Source organism: Bubalus bubalis, chromosome 3 (assembly GCF_019923935.1).
Source record: "Bubalus bubalis isolate 160015118507 breed Murrah chromosome 3, NDDB_SH_1, whole genome shotgun sequence".
In the NCBI taxonomy this organism is placed as follows: domain Eukaryota; kingdom Metazoa; phylum Chordata; class Mammalia; order Artiodactyla; family Bovidae; genus Bubalus; species Bubalus bubalis.
Window position 1 is genome coordinate 36589302 of NC_059159.1, and position 16955 is coordinate 36606256.

Sequence of the window (16955 nt, forward strand, 5' to 3'; positions counted from 1 at the left end):
CATCGTCTCCAGGTCTAAGAAGTTCATTGACTTCATTGACACGTGTCTCATCAAGGCTTACCTGAGCCGCCCACCCACCGAGCAGCTGCTCAAGTTCCCGTTCATCCGCGACCAGCCCACTGAGCGGCAGGTCCGCATCCAGCTCAAGGACCACATAGACAGATCCCGGAAGAAGCGAGGCGAGAAAGGTCAGTGGGCGGGGAGGGAGGTGGAGGGTCTGGAACACACGTCCGCCGCCCCTGCTCCTCTTCACCAGCCCTGGCTCCCCCTCAGGCCCCCTTCCAGGCCCAGCTCTCCCTGTCCAAGGAGATCTCCTTTCCCAAACTTCCAACCCCAGAGGGCTTTTTCCACCTTACCTGGGGAGGTCTAGAACTGCTCATGCGCATGTGTGAATGCGCGGACCCTCCTACCCACATCCCGCCCACCGTGGGGTCCTCTCCCCATCTCTGTCAAGGCCCGAACCTGGGACCCGCCCGCCGTCACCCCCGTTGCTCCAAGGAGGCGTGCCATCCAGACAGACCTTCCTGGTTATCCCCATCCAAGGTTTCCCTAGCCCAGGGTGGGGTCTGGGGCACTGGGTGAAGAAACAGCAGTGATCTCCCCCCTGCAGAGGAGACGGAATACGAGTACAGCGGCAGCGAAGAGGAGGACAACAGCCACGGAGAGGAAGGGGAGCCAAGGTGGGCCTGGCAGGCGGAGGTGGGGGACCGTCACTGTCTGAGGGACAACAGTGGCCCTTGGCTTGGGGACTCAGCCTGGGGGTGGTGGACACAGACAGGTGGACCCATGGGACGGAGGCCCTGTGTGCTGAGACGGAGTGGAACGAATGCAGGAACTGGAGGGAACTCAGGGCTGCAGGCTGGGGTGTTGAAGGAGTGCGGGCCCAAGGCGGGGCAGAGGGAGGACAGGTCTTCGGTCATCCGGGAGCGACCCCCGTCTGGTTTGCTGAAGCACCTGTTCAGGGCTCCCAGGGGGGAGGGTGACTTCTGACTTCGATACTCCCGTGTACCATCTTGCCCAGCTCCATCATGAACGTGCCGGGGGAGTCGACCCTCCGCCGGGAATTCCTCCGGCTCCAGCAGGAGAACAAGAGCAACTCGGAGGCTTTAAAGCAGCAGCAGCAGCAGCTGCAGCAGCAGCAACAGCGAGACCCGGAGGCGCACATCAAACACCTCCTGCACCAGCGCCAGCGGCGCATCGAGGAGCAGAAGGAGGAGCGGCGGCGGGTTGAGGAGGTGTGGGGGCGGGGCACGTCGAGGGGCGGGCCCTCCTGGAAGGACCTGACCTGACCACGTCCTGGTCCCACTGCTGGTCTGCTGGTGTGCTTAGGGCAACATGAAGAAGAGGGAGCGAGGGGGGCTAGCCCCCCGCCTTCAGACTTGCAGGGAAGGGCTCTGTCCTCTCTGAGGGGCCCCTAAGGCACCCGCCAGGCTAGTGTGGGTGGTGGTACCCTCAGCGTCCCTTCAGAGCGAAGTTTTCTAAAAAGTCACTGTCACCCCTTCTTCGTGTCTATATGTAAACCTCAGCTCTGGGGTTTGCCTGCTCTGTTTCCCTTCAGACCCGGGGAGGCTGAGGGTTTCTGCTCAAACCCCTCCATGTCCTGGGCACCTGTCCCTCCAGCAGGTGCCCAGTCTGTAGGTGAATAAGATCCCTCAAAAGGCCCTCCTTTTACTTATGGTTGTTGGGCCTTAGATTTGCTTCCTACAAGCTTGTCCAGCGCACTAATTGGAGGTGGATGGCAGAAATTAATTTTAATTAATAGAGAATCTTATTTTTAAGTAGCTGCAGTTTTTTAAATCCCAATTTAAAAAATACTTTGTGTGTATAAAGGTATTTATTTTGCAGGGGGCATGGTGGGGAAGAAGAGACGTAGATTGGTTAAAATTTTGCCTTTAACGATGGGATTTTTGTTGAAACAATTACATGATCCAAAGTTCATGGAGGGCGGAGCTTAATTTAAAAATTATCTAAGCAGTGGGCTTCCCTGATAGCTCAGTTGATAAAGAATCCACCTGCAATGCAGGAGACCCTGGTTCAATTCGTGGGTCGGGAAGATCCCCTGGAGAAGGGATAGGCTACCCACTCCAGTATTCTGGCCTGGAAAATTCCATGGACTGTTTAGTCCATGGGGTCACAAAGAGTCGAACACAACCGAGTGACTTTCACTTTCAAGCAGCAGGAGATAGGCGGAAGCCTCCACACTACCTGTGTACTGCTCCCTAAAGTGGGCCCCTATCTTCATTGGATGAAAATAATTTTCAACAAAGGCTGCTCATGAGAGCCTAGTACAAACTATTCTTAATGAATATGGCTTTCAGGTAGCAGGGTAACCAAAATCTGTCTACGTTTCCTGGAGAAGGCCTGATGTATCTTTAGGGCTTGTGCTCTTTCTTTCTTTCCTTCCTTTATTTATTTATTTTTTGGCACATTGTGAAAGTTATTAAGTGCATGTGACCTGGGCTACTGATGGTGTCCGGGGTCGCTTGCTAGGTCACTTTTCTGTGCATGGGCACCTGGTGCCCTCTTGTGGCTGAAGGCTGCCACTGCAGCCCACTCCCTTTGGCCATTAGGGTCCAGGTTCATTTGAGAGGCCAGTAGCTGGGATATGGGGGACACTGTTGTGGACTCCGGGTTTTGTCTGTTTGGTGACGGAATGGATAGGGGACGGTTTTATCCAATTAGGCCCCCTCCTCTTGGCAGCTCCCATCCCAAGCCCGCAGCCATTTAGACAGCAGCTCCTCCCGAGCCAGGCCACTGTGGGCTCTCGTGTGAGGGTAGGTAGGTTTGTAGAATCAAGTTGAAGCCACCCACTCTCACCACCATCCCCAGTGAGATGGAGCCTAGCCCAGGAAGGACAGAAGCGGGCTGAGGTGGGCCCCTGCTTCCGCGTGCAGTGCTGCCCTATCTGGTGCGGGCCTTCAGGCTGCCTGTCCCCTCACCTGCAGCAACAGCGGCGGGAGCGGGAGCAGCGGAAGCTGCAGGAGAAGGAGCAGCAGCGGCGGCTGGAGGACATGCAGGCCCTGCGGCGGGAGGAGGAGCGGCGGCAGGCCGAGCGCGAGCAGGTACAGCGCCCCCAGTGCACACCGGACTCACCCCTTCCCGCCCTGGCCTCCCCTCCTGCTCCTGCTGCCTGCCTGCCCTGCTCCCCAGGCCCCTTCCCCTTCTCTCCCTCCCCTGGAATTCCTCCTATCTTTTCCAGCTTCACTCTCTCTCTCTGTTTTCTCCCACCCTTCAACCCCCCACCCCGGCTCCCTGCCCTCCTCCTGTCTCTGTGCTTTCATTCCCCATCTCTTTGCCCCCTGCCCTGCCTCCTGCCTCCTGCACCGTCCCTCATGGGGCCTCCGCCCCGGTGTCCCCCTCATTCCCTGCCTCCGTGGGGCTCATCCCACCCCGGACTCTCTCTTACTCTCCCCCACCCCGGCCTCCTCATCCTCACCCCGCTGACCCCATCCTCCAACTCCTTCGCCGCCGCTGCCGCCCCCCACCCCCCTGCCTCTCCCTCTCTCCCTGCCCTCTGCCCCCCACCCCGCCCCCCAGGAGTATATCCGTCACAGGCTAGAGGAGGAGCAGCGACAGCTCGAGATCCTTCAGCAACAGCTGCTCCAGGAACAGGCCCTGCTGCTGGTAATGGGGTCCCCAGCTTCCCCCGGGAAGACGCGCATTCAGAGCATCTCCGCCGCAGTGGGACGGGAGCACTTCAGGGGAAGGGGTCACCCGGGCATCAAGGGAAGAGACCTCTCCTCTCTAGGCAGTTGGAGGAGAGCAAGGGCGTGCCTGCTCTGGCTTCCAGGGCCTACCCTGCTGAGCCCTCTCTCCCTACCCTTGGGCCCAGGAATACAAGCGGAAGCAGCTGGAGGAGCAACGGCAGTCCGAGCGCCTGCAGAGGCAGCTGCAGCAGGAGCACGCCTACCTCAAGTCCCTGCAGCAGCAGCAGCAACAGCAGCAGCTTCAGAAACAGCAGCAGATCCTGCCCGGGGACCGGAAGCCCCTGTATCACTACAGTCGGGGCGTCAACCCTGCCGACAAGCCAGCCTGGGCCCGAGAGGTACTCAGCACCTCCTGTGCTGCCTGAGACTCCGTCGGTCATTGCGCACGGGAGGCCCCGGAGAGGGGAAAGGGCAGGCAGTGCGTCTGGGCGGTGCTGGAGAGGTCGGGACGTGACTTGGAGAACAGGACAAAAGCTGTCCTGCTTGGCGTCCTGTCGCATCACAGGTGGAAGAGAGAACAAGGATGAACAAACAGCAGAACTCTCCCTTGGCCAAGAGCAAGCCAGGCAGCACAGGGCCTGAGCCCCCCGTCCCCCAGGCCTCCCCCGGGCCCCCAGGACCCCTTTCCCAAACTCCTCCTATGCAGAGGCCGGTGGAGCCCCAGGAGGGACCGCACAAGGTGAGTCTCTCCCTGTTCCTGTCTTCACACACAGATACGGGGGTGGGGGGCGCCTCGCATGTACACACAGATGCACATGCCCAGAGCTAGGGGCCACAGACCTCAGGACATGCGGGCAGAGACAGGCACGCATCTGTCTCTCTGTCTTACCTGTTCTGGGGCTCCAGGAACCCCTTTCGATGGATAGTTGGAACTCAGAGGCCTGACCTGCCCCTTCTTCCCTGCCCAGGCCCCAGCTCCCAGGTGGGGGCGTGCCACAGAGCAGGCGGCCCACCCTCCCTGGTCTCTCCCCGCAGAGCCTGGTGGCACACCGGGTCCCACTGAAGCCATATGCAGCGCCTGTACCCCGCTCCCAGTCCCTGCAGGACCAACCCACCCGAAACCTGGCTGCCTTCCCCGCCTCCCACGACCCTGACCCTGCCGTGCCCGCACCCACCGCCACGCCGAGTGCCCGAGGAGCCGTCATCCGGCAGAACTCAGACCCCACTTCCGAAGGGCCTGGCCCCAGCCCGAACCCCCCAGCCTGGGTCCGGCCTGATAATGAGGCCCCTCCAAAGGTAAGGCAGCCTCGCAGAGCCAGAAGAGGGCAGAGGAATGGGGGGGATAGAGCGGGAGTGGTCAGCGGGCGAGGTGGACGTGAGCTTGGGGGTCTGGAGGGAATAGAAGGGTGAGGAGTCCGGCCTGGCCCATCCCGCAGGGGTCACCCTGATGTCTGGGGGGCGGGCTGGCATGCGAGTGTGTCCAGGTGATTCCATGGTGCGTGTGGGAGCAGAAGAGGCCCCCGGGGTTCAGGGAGCACCAGGGGCAGACTTGCTGGCCAGATCCCAGCTCTGCTGTCTCCCCGCCTCAGGAACCTTGGACAAAGGTCATCAGCTTCCCCAATCTAAGTCTGCTTCTCCATCAAGGGGGGGGGGGCGCCCCTTCTGGGGTCTCAAAGAGGGGCCTGGTGTCCGCCATGCCGTCACGGAGCCCTGACCCCTTCCTTCCCTCCTCAGGTGCCTCAGAGGACCTCATCAATCGCCACTGCCCTTAACACCAGTGGGGCCGGAGGGTCCCGGCCAGCGCAGGCGGTCCGTGCTAGGTAACGCCTGGCTGGGGGCGGGTGGCAGCCTAGGGCTCGGGGCGGGCGGCAGAGGGCAGTGTGCCAGGTTGCCCACTTAGGGGTGGGTGAGCCCCGCCCCAGTCACTTCAGCCCCCGCCCCGCCCCGCCCCGGCACCCTGTGCTCCCTCCACAGACCTCGCAGCAACTCCGCCTGGCAAATCTATCTGCAAAGGCGGGCAGAGCGGGGCAGCCCCAAGCCTCCAGGGCCCCCCGCTCCGCCCCCCGGCCCGCCCAACGCCTGTAGGTAATGGAGCTGTCCCCCCTGCTCCCTCCCACCTTCACTTCTGCCACCTGTACCCCCCTGGTGATGGCTCCCTCTGCGGTGCAGCTCAGCCTCCCGGGGCGCGGACACCCCATCACCCTGACCCTGCCTCCGCCCCTCTCACAGTAACCCCGACCTCAGGAGGAGCGACCCCGGCTGGGAGCGCTCAGACAGCGTCCTCCCGGCCTCTCATGGGCACCTCCCACAAGCCGGCTCGCTGGAGCGGAACCGGGTGGGAGGTACGTGAGCCCAGCCCCGGGGGCAGTCTCCCCAGGGTGGACCCCCCCCCCCTTTGGCAGCTCTGGACTGGGCAGCATGGGCATCAGGCTGGACTTGAGGCCAGCCCCTGGGCCGGTGTCAGTGACCTCCTTTCTTCCCCACCCTGCCACATCTAGCCTCCTCCAAACTGGACAACTCCCCTGTGCTCTCCCCCGGAAACAAAGCCAAGCCTGATGACCACCGCTCGCGGCCAGGACGGCCCGCAGTAAGTCATCACATGGCCCCCTCCCATCTTCTCATGGTTTGTGACCTGGGGGCCACTGTGGAGCCTCTGGAGCCCCATAGAGCTGGGCGCCAGGGGCAGGGCCATCATTAATCTGAGGCTGGAGGGTCTGTGGGCTAACAGGGTGGCCCTTCCCAGTTACTAACCTTTCTTAACCTCTTTCCTGCCTCCTCTTGGCTGCCCTTCTTCCCCTGCGGCCCTTCCCAGAGCTATAAGCGAGCCATTGGCGAGGTTAGTGAGCAGGGCTGTGGGCAGCCCCTCCTGTTCCCTGCCTTTCTCAGGCCTCCGCGGCACCCCTCCCTCCCCACCTCACGCAGCTCCTCCTCCGCAGGATTTCGTCTTGCTGAAAGAGCGGACCCTGGACGAGGCCCCCCGCCCTCCCAAGAAGGCGATGGACTACTCGTCGTCCAGCGAGGAGGTGGAGAGCAGCGAGGACGAGGAGGAGGAGAGCAATGGCGAGCCGTCAGAGGGGAGCAGAGACGCCCCTGGGGCCCGGTATGGGGGCGCCCTGGGCAGGGGCACGTCCCTGCCAGAGGCGCCTGAAAAACAGGTGCTAGAGGAGGGGTTGTTGGGTCAAGTTTGAGGGAAAGCAGTTCCCTTTTTCCCCCGAGTGGGGCCTCGGCTGTCATTGCCGGACCGTTCTTCCTACCCTTCCCTAGAGCATGGTATTCAGGCCTGGGGGCTGGTGTCCCCCGCTGTCCTTCACTGTCCTGTGAGATGAGCGCCTCTTCAGGACAGCCAGCGCTCCCCCAGTGTGGGGCAGGGGCTGCTGGGTGCCAGCAGACACTGCAGGTGCCTGTGCCCCAGCTCTCATCTGCTCCCTGTGGCACTCAGGTGGCACTTGGGTGGCAGGCAGGGCCCGGAGGGCCTCCTGACCTTCCTCTCTCCATAGCAGCGATGGAGACACAGACAGCGTCAGCACCATGGTGGTCCACGACGTGGAGGAGATAGCCGGGCCCCAGACCCCCTACGGGGGTGGCACTATGGTGGTCCAGCGAGTGAGTGCCCCTTCTCCCCCATTCTGCCCCAGCTTGCCCTGCCCCTCCTCGGCCCCAGCACTGGCCCCCTTCCATTTGTTCCTTTAGACCCCCGAGGAGGAGCGCAGCCTGTTGCATGCTGACAGCAACGGCTACACAAACCTGCCAGACGTGGTCCAGCCCAGCCACTCGCCCACTGAGAGCAGCAAAGGTCAAAGCCCCCCCTTGAAGGACGGAGGCAGTGACGTAAGTGGGTGGAGGTGGCTCCACGGGGCGAGAAGAGGTCACTGGCCATGGACAGGAGACGCAGGGGCGCTGGGGCACTGTGGTTGGCAAGGGGGAGCCCTGAGGAGCTGGTTGGCCAGGGTGCAACAGGAGGGGTGGGCCCGGTCTAGGGTCTGGCATATTTGCCTCACTGCCACCCCCACCCCACAGTACCAGTCTCGTGGGCTGGTAAAAGCCCCCGGCAAGAGCTCGTTCACGATGTTTGTGGACCTGGGGATCTACCAGCCCGGAGGCAGTGGGGACACCATTCCCATTACAGGTGAGACAGGAGGCCTGGGGAGGGGTCGGGTGGCCTCTGATGACAGGCTTCACTGAGTGGTCACAGCCTCCCCTGTGGCCCGCACCTGCCCTGGCATGAAGGCAGTAAGGGCTTCTGGGGCCGCCTTGACCCAAGGCGGGGCAGAATGCTCAGAGGTGACCCAGGGACCTGCATGAGGGAGCGAGGGCTTTGCCAGGCCTTCTGGCCCTGTGTAGACTCCTCCAGGCACCTGGTCCATTCCCTAGTCTTTCCCTTTGGTTCGGAGTATCCTGGAGCATAGGATATAGTGAGACAGAGTGACAGGATTCAGCCCACTCCCTTCTCCTCTCCTCCTCCTGCAGCCCTGGTGGGTGGAGAGGGCAGCCGGCTGGATCAGCTACAGTACGACGTGAGGAAAGGCTCTGTAGTCAACGTGAACCCCACCAACACCCGGGCCCACAGCGAAACCCCCGAGATTCGGAAGTACAAGAAGCGATTCAATTCCGAGATCCTCTGTGCGGCCCTTTGGGGTAAGCCAGGGTGGGGAAGGAAAAGAGGGGCCTGGTGTGCCCCCGTGCTCCCGGTCAGGCGAGGGTCTGGCTCTGCCTCTCATCTGCCCAAGGGCTCCTCTTGCAGGGGTCAACCTGCTGGTGGGCACGGAGAACGGCCTGATGCTGCTGGACCGCAGCGGGCAGGGCAAGGTGTATGGACTCATCGGGCGGCGGCGCTTCCAGCAAATGGACGTGCTAGAGGGACTCAACTTGCTCATCACCATCTCAGGTTGGGGGGAGGCGGTGGCCAGGAGGAGGGCTCAGTGCCTGGGGGGAGGGCTCAGTCCTGTTCCTCAGGACAGAACTGGAAGATGGGGGCCCCACTTTCACACCCCTCGAGGTCCACGCAGGGTGGTGAGGAGGTGGAAGCTGGGCCTTCAGCGAGGGTTCTCTGTCCCTCAGGGAAAAGGAACAAACTGCGAGTGTATTACCTGTCCTGGCTCCGGAACAAGATTCTGCACAATGACCCGGAAGTGGAGAAGAAGCAAGGCTGGACCACTGTGGGGGACATGGAGGGCTGCGGGCACTACCGCGTGGGTGAGGAGGTCACAACACAGCGGCCAGGGCACATTTGTTTATGAGAAGAGATAAAGAGATGGGGTCCTGGGCTGAGAAAGCCTTGAAGGCCAGAGATGGTGGGGGGGCCTGCAGTTGGGGATGTAGACAGACCCAGGGGAGGGGCTGCAGCCCAAGCAGGGAAGAGTCTGCATCCCCCCTTTTTCCTGTCCCTAGTGAAATATGAACGCATCAAGTTCCTGGTCATCGCCCTGAAGAACTCTGTGGAGGTGTATGCCTGGGCCCCCAAACCTTACCACAAATTCATGGCTTTCAAGGTAACCCAAGCCTCAACCTCCTTCACTGGTCCAAGGTCTGGCTCCTCTGCCCACATACCTTGAGCCCCTTCTTCCCCCACAGTCCTTTGCTGACCTCCCGCACCGCCCTCTGCTGGTGGACCTGACCGTAGAGGAGGGCCAGCGGCTCAAGGTCATCTATGGCTCCAGCGCCGGCTTCCACGCTGTGGATGTGGACTCGGGGAACAGCTACGACATCTACATCCCTGTACATGTAAGCTTGGCAGGGCTGCGGGCGGAGTGGGGCCCCTGGCCTGGGCCCAGCCTTGGGGCCTCCCACCCACTTTCTCCTCCCCAGATCCAGAGCCAGATCACACCCCACGCCATCATCTTCCTCCCCAACACGGACGGCATGGAGATGCTGCTGTGCTATGAGGATGAGGGTGTCTACGTCAACACATACGGCCGGATCATCAAGGACGTGGTGCTGCAGTGGGGAGAGATGCCCACCTCTGTGGGTGAGTGAGGGGCCCGCCCCCCTGGCCTGTGTCCCCGAGCCAGCCGGGCTGTAGCCCACTTACCACCCCTCTCCGCTTCCCCCCAAGCCTACATCTGCTCCAACCAGATCATGGGCTGGGGAGAGAAAGCCATTGAGATCCGCTCCGTGGAGACGGGCCATCTGGATGGGGTCTTCATGCACAAACGAGCCCAGAGGCTCAAGTTCCTGTGTGAGCGGAATGACAAGGTGGGAGTAATAAGCCGCCCAGGCTCCTGCACAGCGTGGGCCCCATCCCCACCCCTACTCCCACCCCTACCTGGGCCCCTGGGCAGAGCTGGGGGAGGGGTGGTGATAGGTCTTCCTGAGAGGCAGCCTGCCCTTCCCCCACCTTCAGTCTCAAAGAAGTCTGGGCTCCTTCATGCCGCATGTTCCTGCCTTTTGGAGGGGAATGGGGGCACTCTGAGGGACTAAATCCTGCAGTTTCTCCTTCCTCCCAGTTAACTGAGGTACCTCCACCTTGGCTGCCCCACTCACCCTGGTGACTTCTTGTCTTCCCCACCCAGGTATTTTTCGCCTCGGTCCGCTCCGGGGGCAGCAGCCAAGTTTACTTCATGACCTTGAACCGTAACTGCATCATGAACTGGTGACGGGGCCCTGGGCTGGGCTGGCCTCTGTGGACCAGCTCACCCCCCACAGCCAGACTCCCCGGCCGCCCTTCTTTTCCCTCCCTGGGCTTTTGCTTTTACTGGTTTGATTCACTGGAGCCTGCTGGGAACGTGACCTCTGACCCCTGATGCTTTTGTGATCACGTGACCATCCTCTTCCCTAACATGTTCTCTCCCCAGAACTGTGCCTGTCCCAACTTTCAGGGAGAGGCACAGCTTCCCCTTACCAGGAACTGAGTGGGCCTAGCCCCACCCCCCTTTCTCCACTTACAAGGAGAGTGCTTGGGGCTTGGACCCCATACCCCACTGCTGCTGACTTGGCAGGGCCCTGGGCCCCATCATTTGCACGTCAGGGGAGCCGGCTCCCCCCTTGAATGTACCAGACCCTGGGGGGGGTCACTGGGCCCTAGGTTTTAGGGGGGTCACCAGCCACTCCAGGGGCAGGGACCATTTCCTCATTTTCTGAAAGCACTTTAATGATTACCCTCCCCCCAAACCCCAGGGAATGGAGGGGGGACCCCGGCAGCCAAAACATTTACCCCTTTCCAACCCCCATCTCTTCTAGCCTCTGCCCTTCCCCGGTGGAGGGGAGAGCAGGGAGCTCTCACCCTCTCCCCCCCCTTGCTTGCATCTGTATATAGTGTGAGCAGCAAGTAGCCCGCCCCCTCCCTGCCCCCACCCCTCCTCAATGTAGTGGCCTTGGAGATCTCGTTTGTTAATAAAGACAATTCAACCAGCTCCCACCACTTCAGGCCCTAGGTTACTCTGTTTTCTCTCATAACCCCGGGTTCTAGCCAGGGCCCACCAGCATGGCTGGGATGAAGGGGGTGGGAATCTGCAATCCCTGAATCTTAGTGGAGAGGGGGTGGATGGGCAGTGCTGGGCTAAGAGAACCTACAAGAAACAACTAAGGGAAGGCCCAGGCCTCCTCAGCCTTAAACCTGTGGACCTTGAGCTGGGACCCTTTGGTTCCTACCCACTCCAGCCTGGCCAGGCCACAGAGGTGCCTGGCTTCAGCCTTTTAACGTGCAAGTGTTGGAAACGGGTCTCTCCTGTTTAGCCTCTGAGAGGATCACATAGGACTGGGGCCCAAGAAACACTGGGAGGTCAGGAAGACTGAAGTGAGAGCCTTTCTTGCTTTCTGGAGGGTTGACATGCGGGAGCCTGCCTGCACCATCTGCAGCTCTTTCTGATGCCAGCCAGGTGGCCGGACCCACACATGTGTGCACACATGACTCCTTGTGAAGTTGAATACAGATTTATCATTGGCAGTGGGAAAGGATAGTAATAAAGCAGTGGTAGCAAGGTGTTTTTCAAATATCCTCCTGGAGACGGGTGGGAATTCTTGTCGGTGTGGCTGTGGCCTCAGGTCTACATACATGGCGGGTAGGGCAGCTGGGGCACTCGGTTGAAGTAGGCCCCGAGGAAGATGAGGCTGGAGCCCACGAGGAAGAGCACCAGAGCAGCCCAGAAGCAGATGCTGTCAAGGGCCTTCCCCATGCGCACCCAGTCGGACACCTCCTGGGGAAGGGGTAGGCACAAATTGAGTCCCTAAAAGCTGTAGAGTCAGGGATGGCGGAGGGCCCCCAGCGCCTCACCCCACCTTGGTGCTCCCGTCCCACCTCGCCAGTGGCTTCCTGGTCCCGCGTGCTTGAAGCCACGAAGTTCACGGCATCCACACAGCAGCGGATCTCGGGGGCGGCAGCGCCCAGGTTCTGGCAGAGGGTAGCTGGTGGGGGCGACCCGGGGTGTGTGATCAAGAGCCTCGCCCTTGAAGGCACCCCCCTTGGCCCACTTGGGCCAGTCCGCTCACCGGTCCAGGTTCCGTGCCGGTGCCTCTGCTGCTCAAATACAAGTTCGCTCCGCGGCTTTTTCAGTATCAGCTCCTCTGCGCGGAGCAGGAGGCCCAGGGACGACGCCCTCCTTGGGGGCGAGGCAGCTCGGGGGATCTCGGGGGGCGCGCCGGAGCCCAGGAGCTGGGGCAGCAGCTCCAGCAACACCTGGGGTGGGCGGGACGAGGTGGGGCGGGGCGAGGTTAGCTTGAAGCCCCACCTCCTTCCCGAAGCCCACCCACCCGATGCTTACGTGGCGCAGCCGCGGGGACATGGCGTGAGTGGTGGGCGTCCGCAATGACACGTTGAGCACGATGACGCAATTCATGACAATGAGTGTGGCGACCACCATGACGAAAATGAGGTACCTGAGGAGCCCAGAGTTCGTGATGTCACAGCCTCCCCGCTGCCCATGAGCCACAGAGCGGCCACGGGTCCTCTGACCTCACAAACGCACCTCTCCGCAGGCGTGGAGCTGCTCCTCCCGGCAGGGCCAGACGGTCCGCCCCCCGGCCTGGTCTTTCTCCCCGCCCTCGCACGGCCAGTGGCAACCATGAAGGGGACTCCCAGTTCCCTGGAAACCCTGCTGTGGGTCTACCACTTCCACAGCTCCACGGAGGTGCGCCTACACCCTCGAGACGCTCTGGGAAGGTTTCCAGCAAACACCCCCCCCCCCCGGTGACCTCTGCCCTATGTCCCGATGACCCCGCTGCCCCTGTGCCTTTCCAGGTGGCCCTCCAGCCCCCGCTTTTGTCTTCCCTGGAGCTCGTTGCGGCCGCAGCCCATGAATATCTGGAGCAGAGGTTCAGAGAACTGAAGTCCCTGGAGCCTCGAGAGCCGGAGAACCCGCCTGCCCGGAAGCCCACCCTGGGGCTAGTGCTAAGAGAAGCCGCGGCCAGCGTAGTGAACTTCGGGGCCACCTTGTTAGAGGTGGGGCGCCGGGGAGCGGGGCGCAAAGGAGAGAGTCGGGAAAGGGGATTGGGGAGCCGAGACCTCTGCATCCCCACCAACTTCTGTATCCCCACTACAGATCTCAGCCCTGTGGGTGCAGCAGGAGCTACGGCGACTAGACGGCGGCCCGGGTCCGGGCCCAGACGATGGGGATCCGGGTGGAGCCCTGGCCCGAGTAGCCCAGGCCGCGGGGCAGGGGGCTCTGCAAGTGGGGGTTGCAGCAGGCGCGAGCGCCCGGCTCCTGCTCCAGGGGGCCTGGCTATGCCTGTGTGGACGAGGTCTGCAGGGGTCCGCCTCATTCCTGCAACAGTGGCAACGCCAGCTGGACCTCGGAACCCCTGGGGAACCGGTGAGTTCAAGATGAGGGGAGAGCTGGGGGCCAGAGGCGTCCCGGCTGGGTGGCACTGAGCCGGCCCACCCCCAGCAGAGATACTCCGGAGGCCTCAAGTTGGTGTCCAGCAGCACTGCAGAGGACGGAGGACCGAAGAACCCACCACGATCCCAGCCCCGCCCCACGTCCAAATAAAGCCCAGGTGGGGACCGTACGGTTAAGGCTACTCGGGAGTCCTTAAGTACTGGCCCTGCCCTCTCCACTGAGACCCCCCCCCCAGTCCCGCCCCGTGCTCGTCTGGCCCCGCCCTTCACGCTAGCCACGCCCCGCGCAGCCACCGCCGGGATCCTCTCCGTCCCTCACCTGCCCAACAGCGGCACGCTCAGAGATGTCTCAGGGGTTTTCTGGGCAATCAGGAACAAGAAGACGGTCTGGGCGAGCAGGACGTTGATGGAAACGGTGCATTTCTGGCCGCCAGCTGGAGGGAGTGCCTGGTGAGGACAGGCCCCGCCCCCCAGGAGGGGCCCCGGGTTTGGGGTCTGGGCGACTCCATACCCTGCGCGGGCAGGAAGTAAGCGAGCAGCACCAGGCCCGAGATGAGCACGCAGGGCACGATGATGTTAATAACGTAGAACAGCGGCTTCCGGCGAATAATGAGCGAGTAGATGACGTCAGTTTCCCCTGGGCCACCCGCAGAGTCACCGTCGTGGCGGCGGATCACCCCGGGGCAGAAGTCGATGGCCCACTCGCCGTTCTCTGCAGGACGGGAGGCGCGGTCAGCCAGCTCTCGGGGAATGTGGCGCCCTGCTCTGCTCTCCGTCCCCACATCTGACAGTGTGTGTGGGGGGTGGGGGGGGGGGGGGGGCCCTGCAATTCCAGGCGAGGAGAGGATGAAAGCCATCTGGGCAGGTGGGCTGGTAATTGGGTCAGAAAGGGGCGTTCCCAGGGAGCTTACGGAACCACCACAAGGGAGGAAGGAGTACTAGGCCGACAATCAAGAATGATTTCAGGGAAGGTTCAAGTTAAAGCAGGGCTGTCAAAGTCAGTCCCAGCATCGAGGGCCCAGGGCAACCCCACTGTGCAAGTCCCCTCTCGGGATCTGTCTAGAAGCGGGTTTTTCGGAGCAGGAGGGGGGCCTAACCAGTATAGGCCTCAGTATCGATATCGATCTTGTTGATGGTCCTGCCCTCGTCGTCCACCGCAAAGACAAACTCCACCTCTTCGGCATTGTACGTCTGGGAGCTGCGGAGCCAGGATCCCGACCCGGACCCCAGAGGCTGGGACCCGGGCTTCAGGCCCCGCCCTGGAAGCTGGGTTCTGGCAGGGGAATTACGCTCCACCCGATCACCAAGCCCCGCCTCCAAGCCTGGGTTTCCACCCCTACTTCTCATCCTTTAGAGCGCGCTATCGCCTTCGAATGCCTAGCTCCACCTCCAGCACAAAAGCCCCGCCCCGGATTAGAGGTCTCCCCGCCCCCGCGCACCTGGCCCCACCCCTTAATCCCTCAATAGTCCGGGCCTGCGAACAAGTCTTCCCACCGGAAAACGAGCGAGCAGTTCTGCCAGTCGAAAGGGAAGTAGGTGACCTCCACGGCGCAGGTGCTGCGGTAGATGGCCGGGGGCAACCAGCTCATGTAGCCGCCCTCGGAGACCAGCACATTGGCCTCGTAGGCCACCCCGAACTGGCCGTCGATACTGTGGGCTCCAGGAAACCGAGAGTTGGCCCAGATCTGCGGCTCCCTCACCCCCCAAGCAACACCCCTGCCCCAACCAGGTCCAGCCCAGCCTCCACCCCTCCCCAGACCTCGGCTTCGCTCCAGTCTGGCCCGGTCCTCACTTGTTTTCCAGCACAATCTCTGGCAGCCATACGAGTTCTGAAGGGACCCGCAGGGTTTCTACGCCCCCAAAGTCGCCCTTGCTGTAGTTGAGTCGGTAATCTTGCCAGTCCTAGGGGCGGGGGAGGGGACGGAAGGACGTGTGCTGCGCCGCCTCGAGGCTTTTGGGAGAAAAGGGTCCCCTAGACCAGATCTCACGCTGTTCCCCAGCCTCGACTCACGATTCCAATCCAGACGCTGGTGGTGAGGGTCTCTTCTTTCTCGTTCTGCGGGCGGGAGATGAAGATGATGGGGGAGAGCTTTAGGAGAGAGTTGAGCGCTTGGGGCCAGAAGTGGGATCTTAGGCTCCGAGACGGCACTCGGGTGCCGGTGCGGGTACATTACCAGGGAGATGAGGTTGGTCAGGGTGACTTTGAGGGAGATGGTGACAGTGTCCTCGGGCTCCTGCACTGGCCGGCGTCCTGGGTCATAGGTGTCGAAGAGGTAGTGGTAAAGGCGCAGCTCCTCATTCTTCCCCTCACCTCTGCCTGGGGATGGGGCCAAGCAGCAGGGTCAGGACAGGGAGAGGCTGGGGAGCCGCTCTGCTCTGCCTCCGGGTCTACAGGTCTCTGCTTCTCTGTATGTCTCTGAGGCTGTGTATTTTCCCATGTCTGTCTGCCGAACTAGTGATACTGTGCCTGAGGACCAAATATGTCTGTCTACATCTCAGTCGGTCTCTGTCCTGTCCCTTTATGTCAGTGTCCTGTGTGTGTGCGTCCCACCTCTTCCCCCGACCCTGGCCCATACCGAGGAGCTGCAAGAGGAGCAAGGCGCAGAGCAGAGCCCCTGCCATTCCGCTGTCTGGTCCCCCAGGTTATTCTGAGCTTTGGCAGGCTCAGACGGGGGCAGGCCAGGGTGCGTGAGTGAGGGGGAGGAGGGTGTTAGTTCCGGGCTCTGACTACCCTTACTGCAGCCAGGGACATCTTGGCTGCTTCCAGAGGCAGCTGCCCCATCCTGAGTTCCCTGCCCCCACCCCATCCCAGCCTTCTCTGCTTGGGCTTTGGCCAGCTGTCCAGCCCCAGCCCCGATCCTCTCATGACTGGAGCAGGCTCGATGCTGGTAGGCAGGTCCTTTAAGAACACCTGGAACCACAAACCTGGCAGAGGGGGTGTGGAAGGTCCTGCTTTCAACACTGCACTGGTATCCTCTGAGTCAGCTGCCCTGCGCAGGTTACATCCCTTGCCTGCTACACTCAGCACCACCCATAGCCCAGCCAAGGTCACACAAATGCAGTTTCCGCCAGCAGAGTTCGGCAAAAGCAGAGTGTCCATAAAGATCCAGTAATGAGACAGGCAGCCACAGGGGATTAGCCTGCAATAACAAACTCCACGTGGCAAAAGAGACGGTGCCACAGTACAGGGCCCACCTCCTCCCAGAGCCAGTCCCAGTGTCTGCCCACCTGCAGCTCTGTCTGGGTGGGCACCTACAGAGATCCTCGTTTTCCATCTCTCTGTTGCCACCTTGTGGCCACATCTGAAAGTTACTGTCTGCCCCACCGCATTCAAAACCCACCTTTCAGTCTTTCCTAAATCTCTTGAAGTGAAGTGAAGTTGCTCAGTCGTGTCCGGCTCTTTTCGACCCCATGGACTGTAGCCTGCCAGGCTCCTCTGTCCATGGGATTTTCCAGGCAATAGTACTGGAGTGGATTGCCATTGCCTTCTCCAGGCAATCTTCCCGACCCAGGGATCGAACCCAGGTCTCCTGCATTGT

General features: G+C 61.7%; 2 protein-coding genes across 17 annotated transcripts in view; one reads left to right on the plus strand and one right to left on the minus strand.

Moving 5' to 3' along the window:
- Positions 1-11004, plus strand: part of MINK1 (misshapen like kinase 1) — a 47120-nt gene extending 36116 nt beyond the window's left edge. The window contains exons 10-34 of one of the 13 annotated variants that reach the window (XM_025280745.3): positions 13-188; positions 611-680; positions 1022-1235; positions 2946-3062; positions 3538-3624; positions 3833-4045; positions 4213-4386; positions 4743-4943; positions 5382-5467; positions 5622-5732; positions 5877-5989; positions 6146-6234; positions 6460-6483; positions 6584-6747; positions 7145-7250; positions 7338-7475; positions 7665-7773; positions 8115-8282; positions 8389-8532; positions 8706-8840; positions 9036-9136; positions 9219-9368; positions 9453-9612; positions 9700-9839; positions 10157-11004. In XM_025280745.3, coding sequence (XP_025136530.2) covers positions 13-188; positions 611-680; positions 1022-1235; positions 2946-3062; positions 3538-3624; positions 3833-4045; positions 4213-4386; positions 4743-4943; positions 5382-5467; positions 5622-5732; positions 5877-5989; positions 6146-6234; positions 6460-6483; positions 6584-6747; positions 7145-7250; positions 7338-7475; positions 7665-7773; positions 8115-8282; positions 8389-8532; positions 8706-8840; positions 9036-9136; positions 9219-9368; positions 9453-9612; positions 9700-9839; positions 10157-10240 — 3274 coding nt within the window. In that variant the 3' untranslated portion in view covers positions 10241-11004. Of the gene's footprint in view, positions 1-12; positions 189-610; positions 681-1021; positions 1236-2945; positions 3063-3537; positions 3625-3832; positions 4046-4212; positions 4387-4682; positions 4944-5381; positions 5468-5621; positions 5733-5876; positions 5990-6145; positions 6235-6459; positions 6484-6583; positions 6748-7144; positions 7251-7337; positions 7476-7664; positions 7774-8114; positions 8283-8374; positions 8533-8705; positions 8841-9035; positions 9137-9218; positions 9369-9452; positions 9613-9699; positions 9840-10156 lie in introns of those variants that run through there. The other 12 variants (XM_025280743.3, XM_025280744.3, XM_025280747.3 and 9 more) reach the window with 12 other exon arrangements.
- A 496-nt stretch (positions 11005-11500) lies between these two features.
- On the minus strand, positions 11501-16531 carry CHRNE (cholinergic receptor nicotinic epsilon subunit). 4 transcript variants are annotated; one of them, XM_025280749.2, is made up of 13 exons: positions 15993-16254; positions 15591-15733; positions 15428-15472; positions 15209-15318; positions 14911-15066; positions 14514-14614; positions 13928-14128; positions 13736-13850; positions 12548-12664; positions 12344-12458; positions 12072-12258; positions 11881-11987; positions 11501-11779 (listed from the first exon to the last, which is right to left on the minus strand). In XM_025280749.2, the coding sequence occupies exons 1-13, from the start codon at positions 16036-16038 to the stop codon at positions 11630-11632; spliced, it is 1593 nt and encodes a 530-aa protein (XP_025136534.1). In that variant the 5' UTR covers positions 16039-16254; the 3' UTR covers positions 11501-11629. The 4 variants fall into 4 exon arrangements, with proteins under 4 accessions (XP_025136534.1, XP_025136533.1, XP_006060140.1 ...); XM_025280748.2 differs by lacking the exons at positions 12548-12664; positions 15993-16254 and adding an exon at positions 16342-16531; XM_006060078.3 differs by lacking the exon at positions 12548-12664 and having other exon boundaries at positions 15993-16243.
- Positions 16532-16955: the final 424 nt, after the last annotated feature.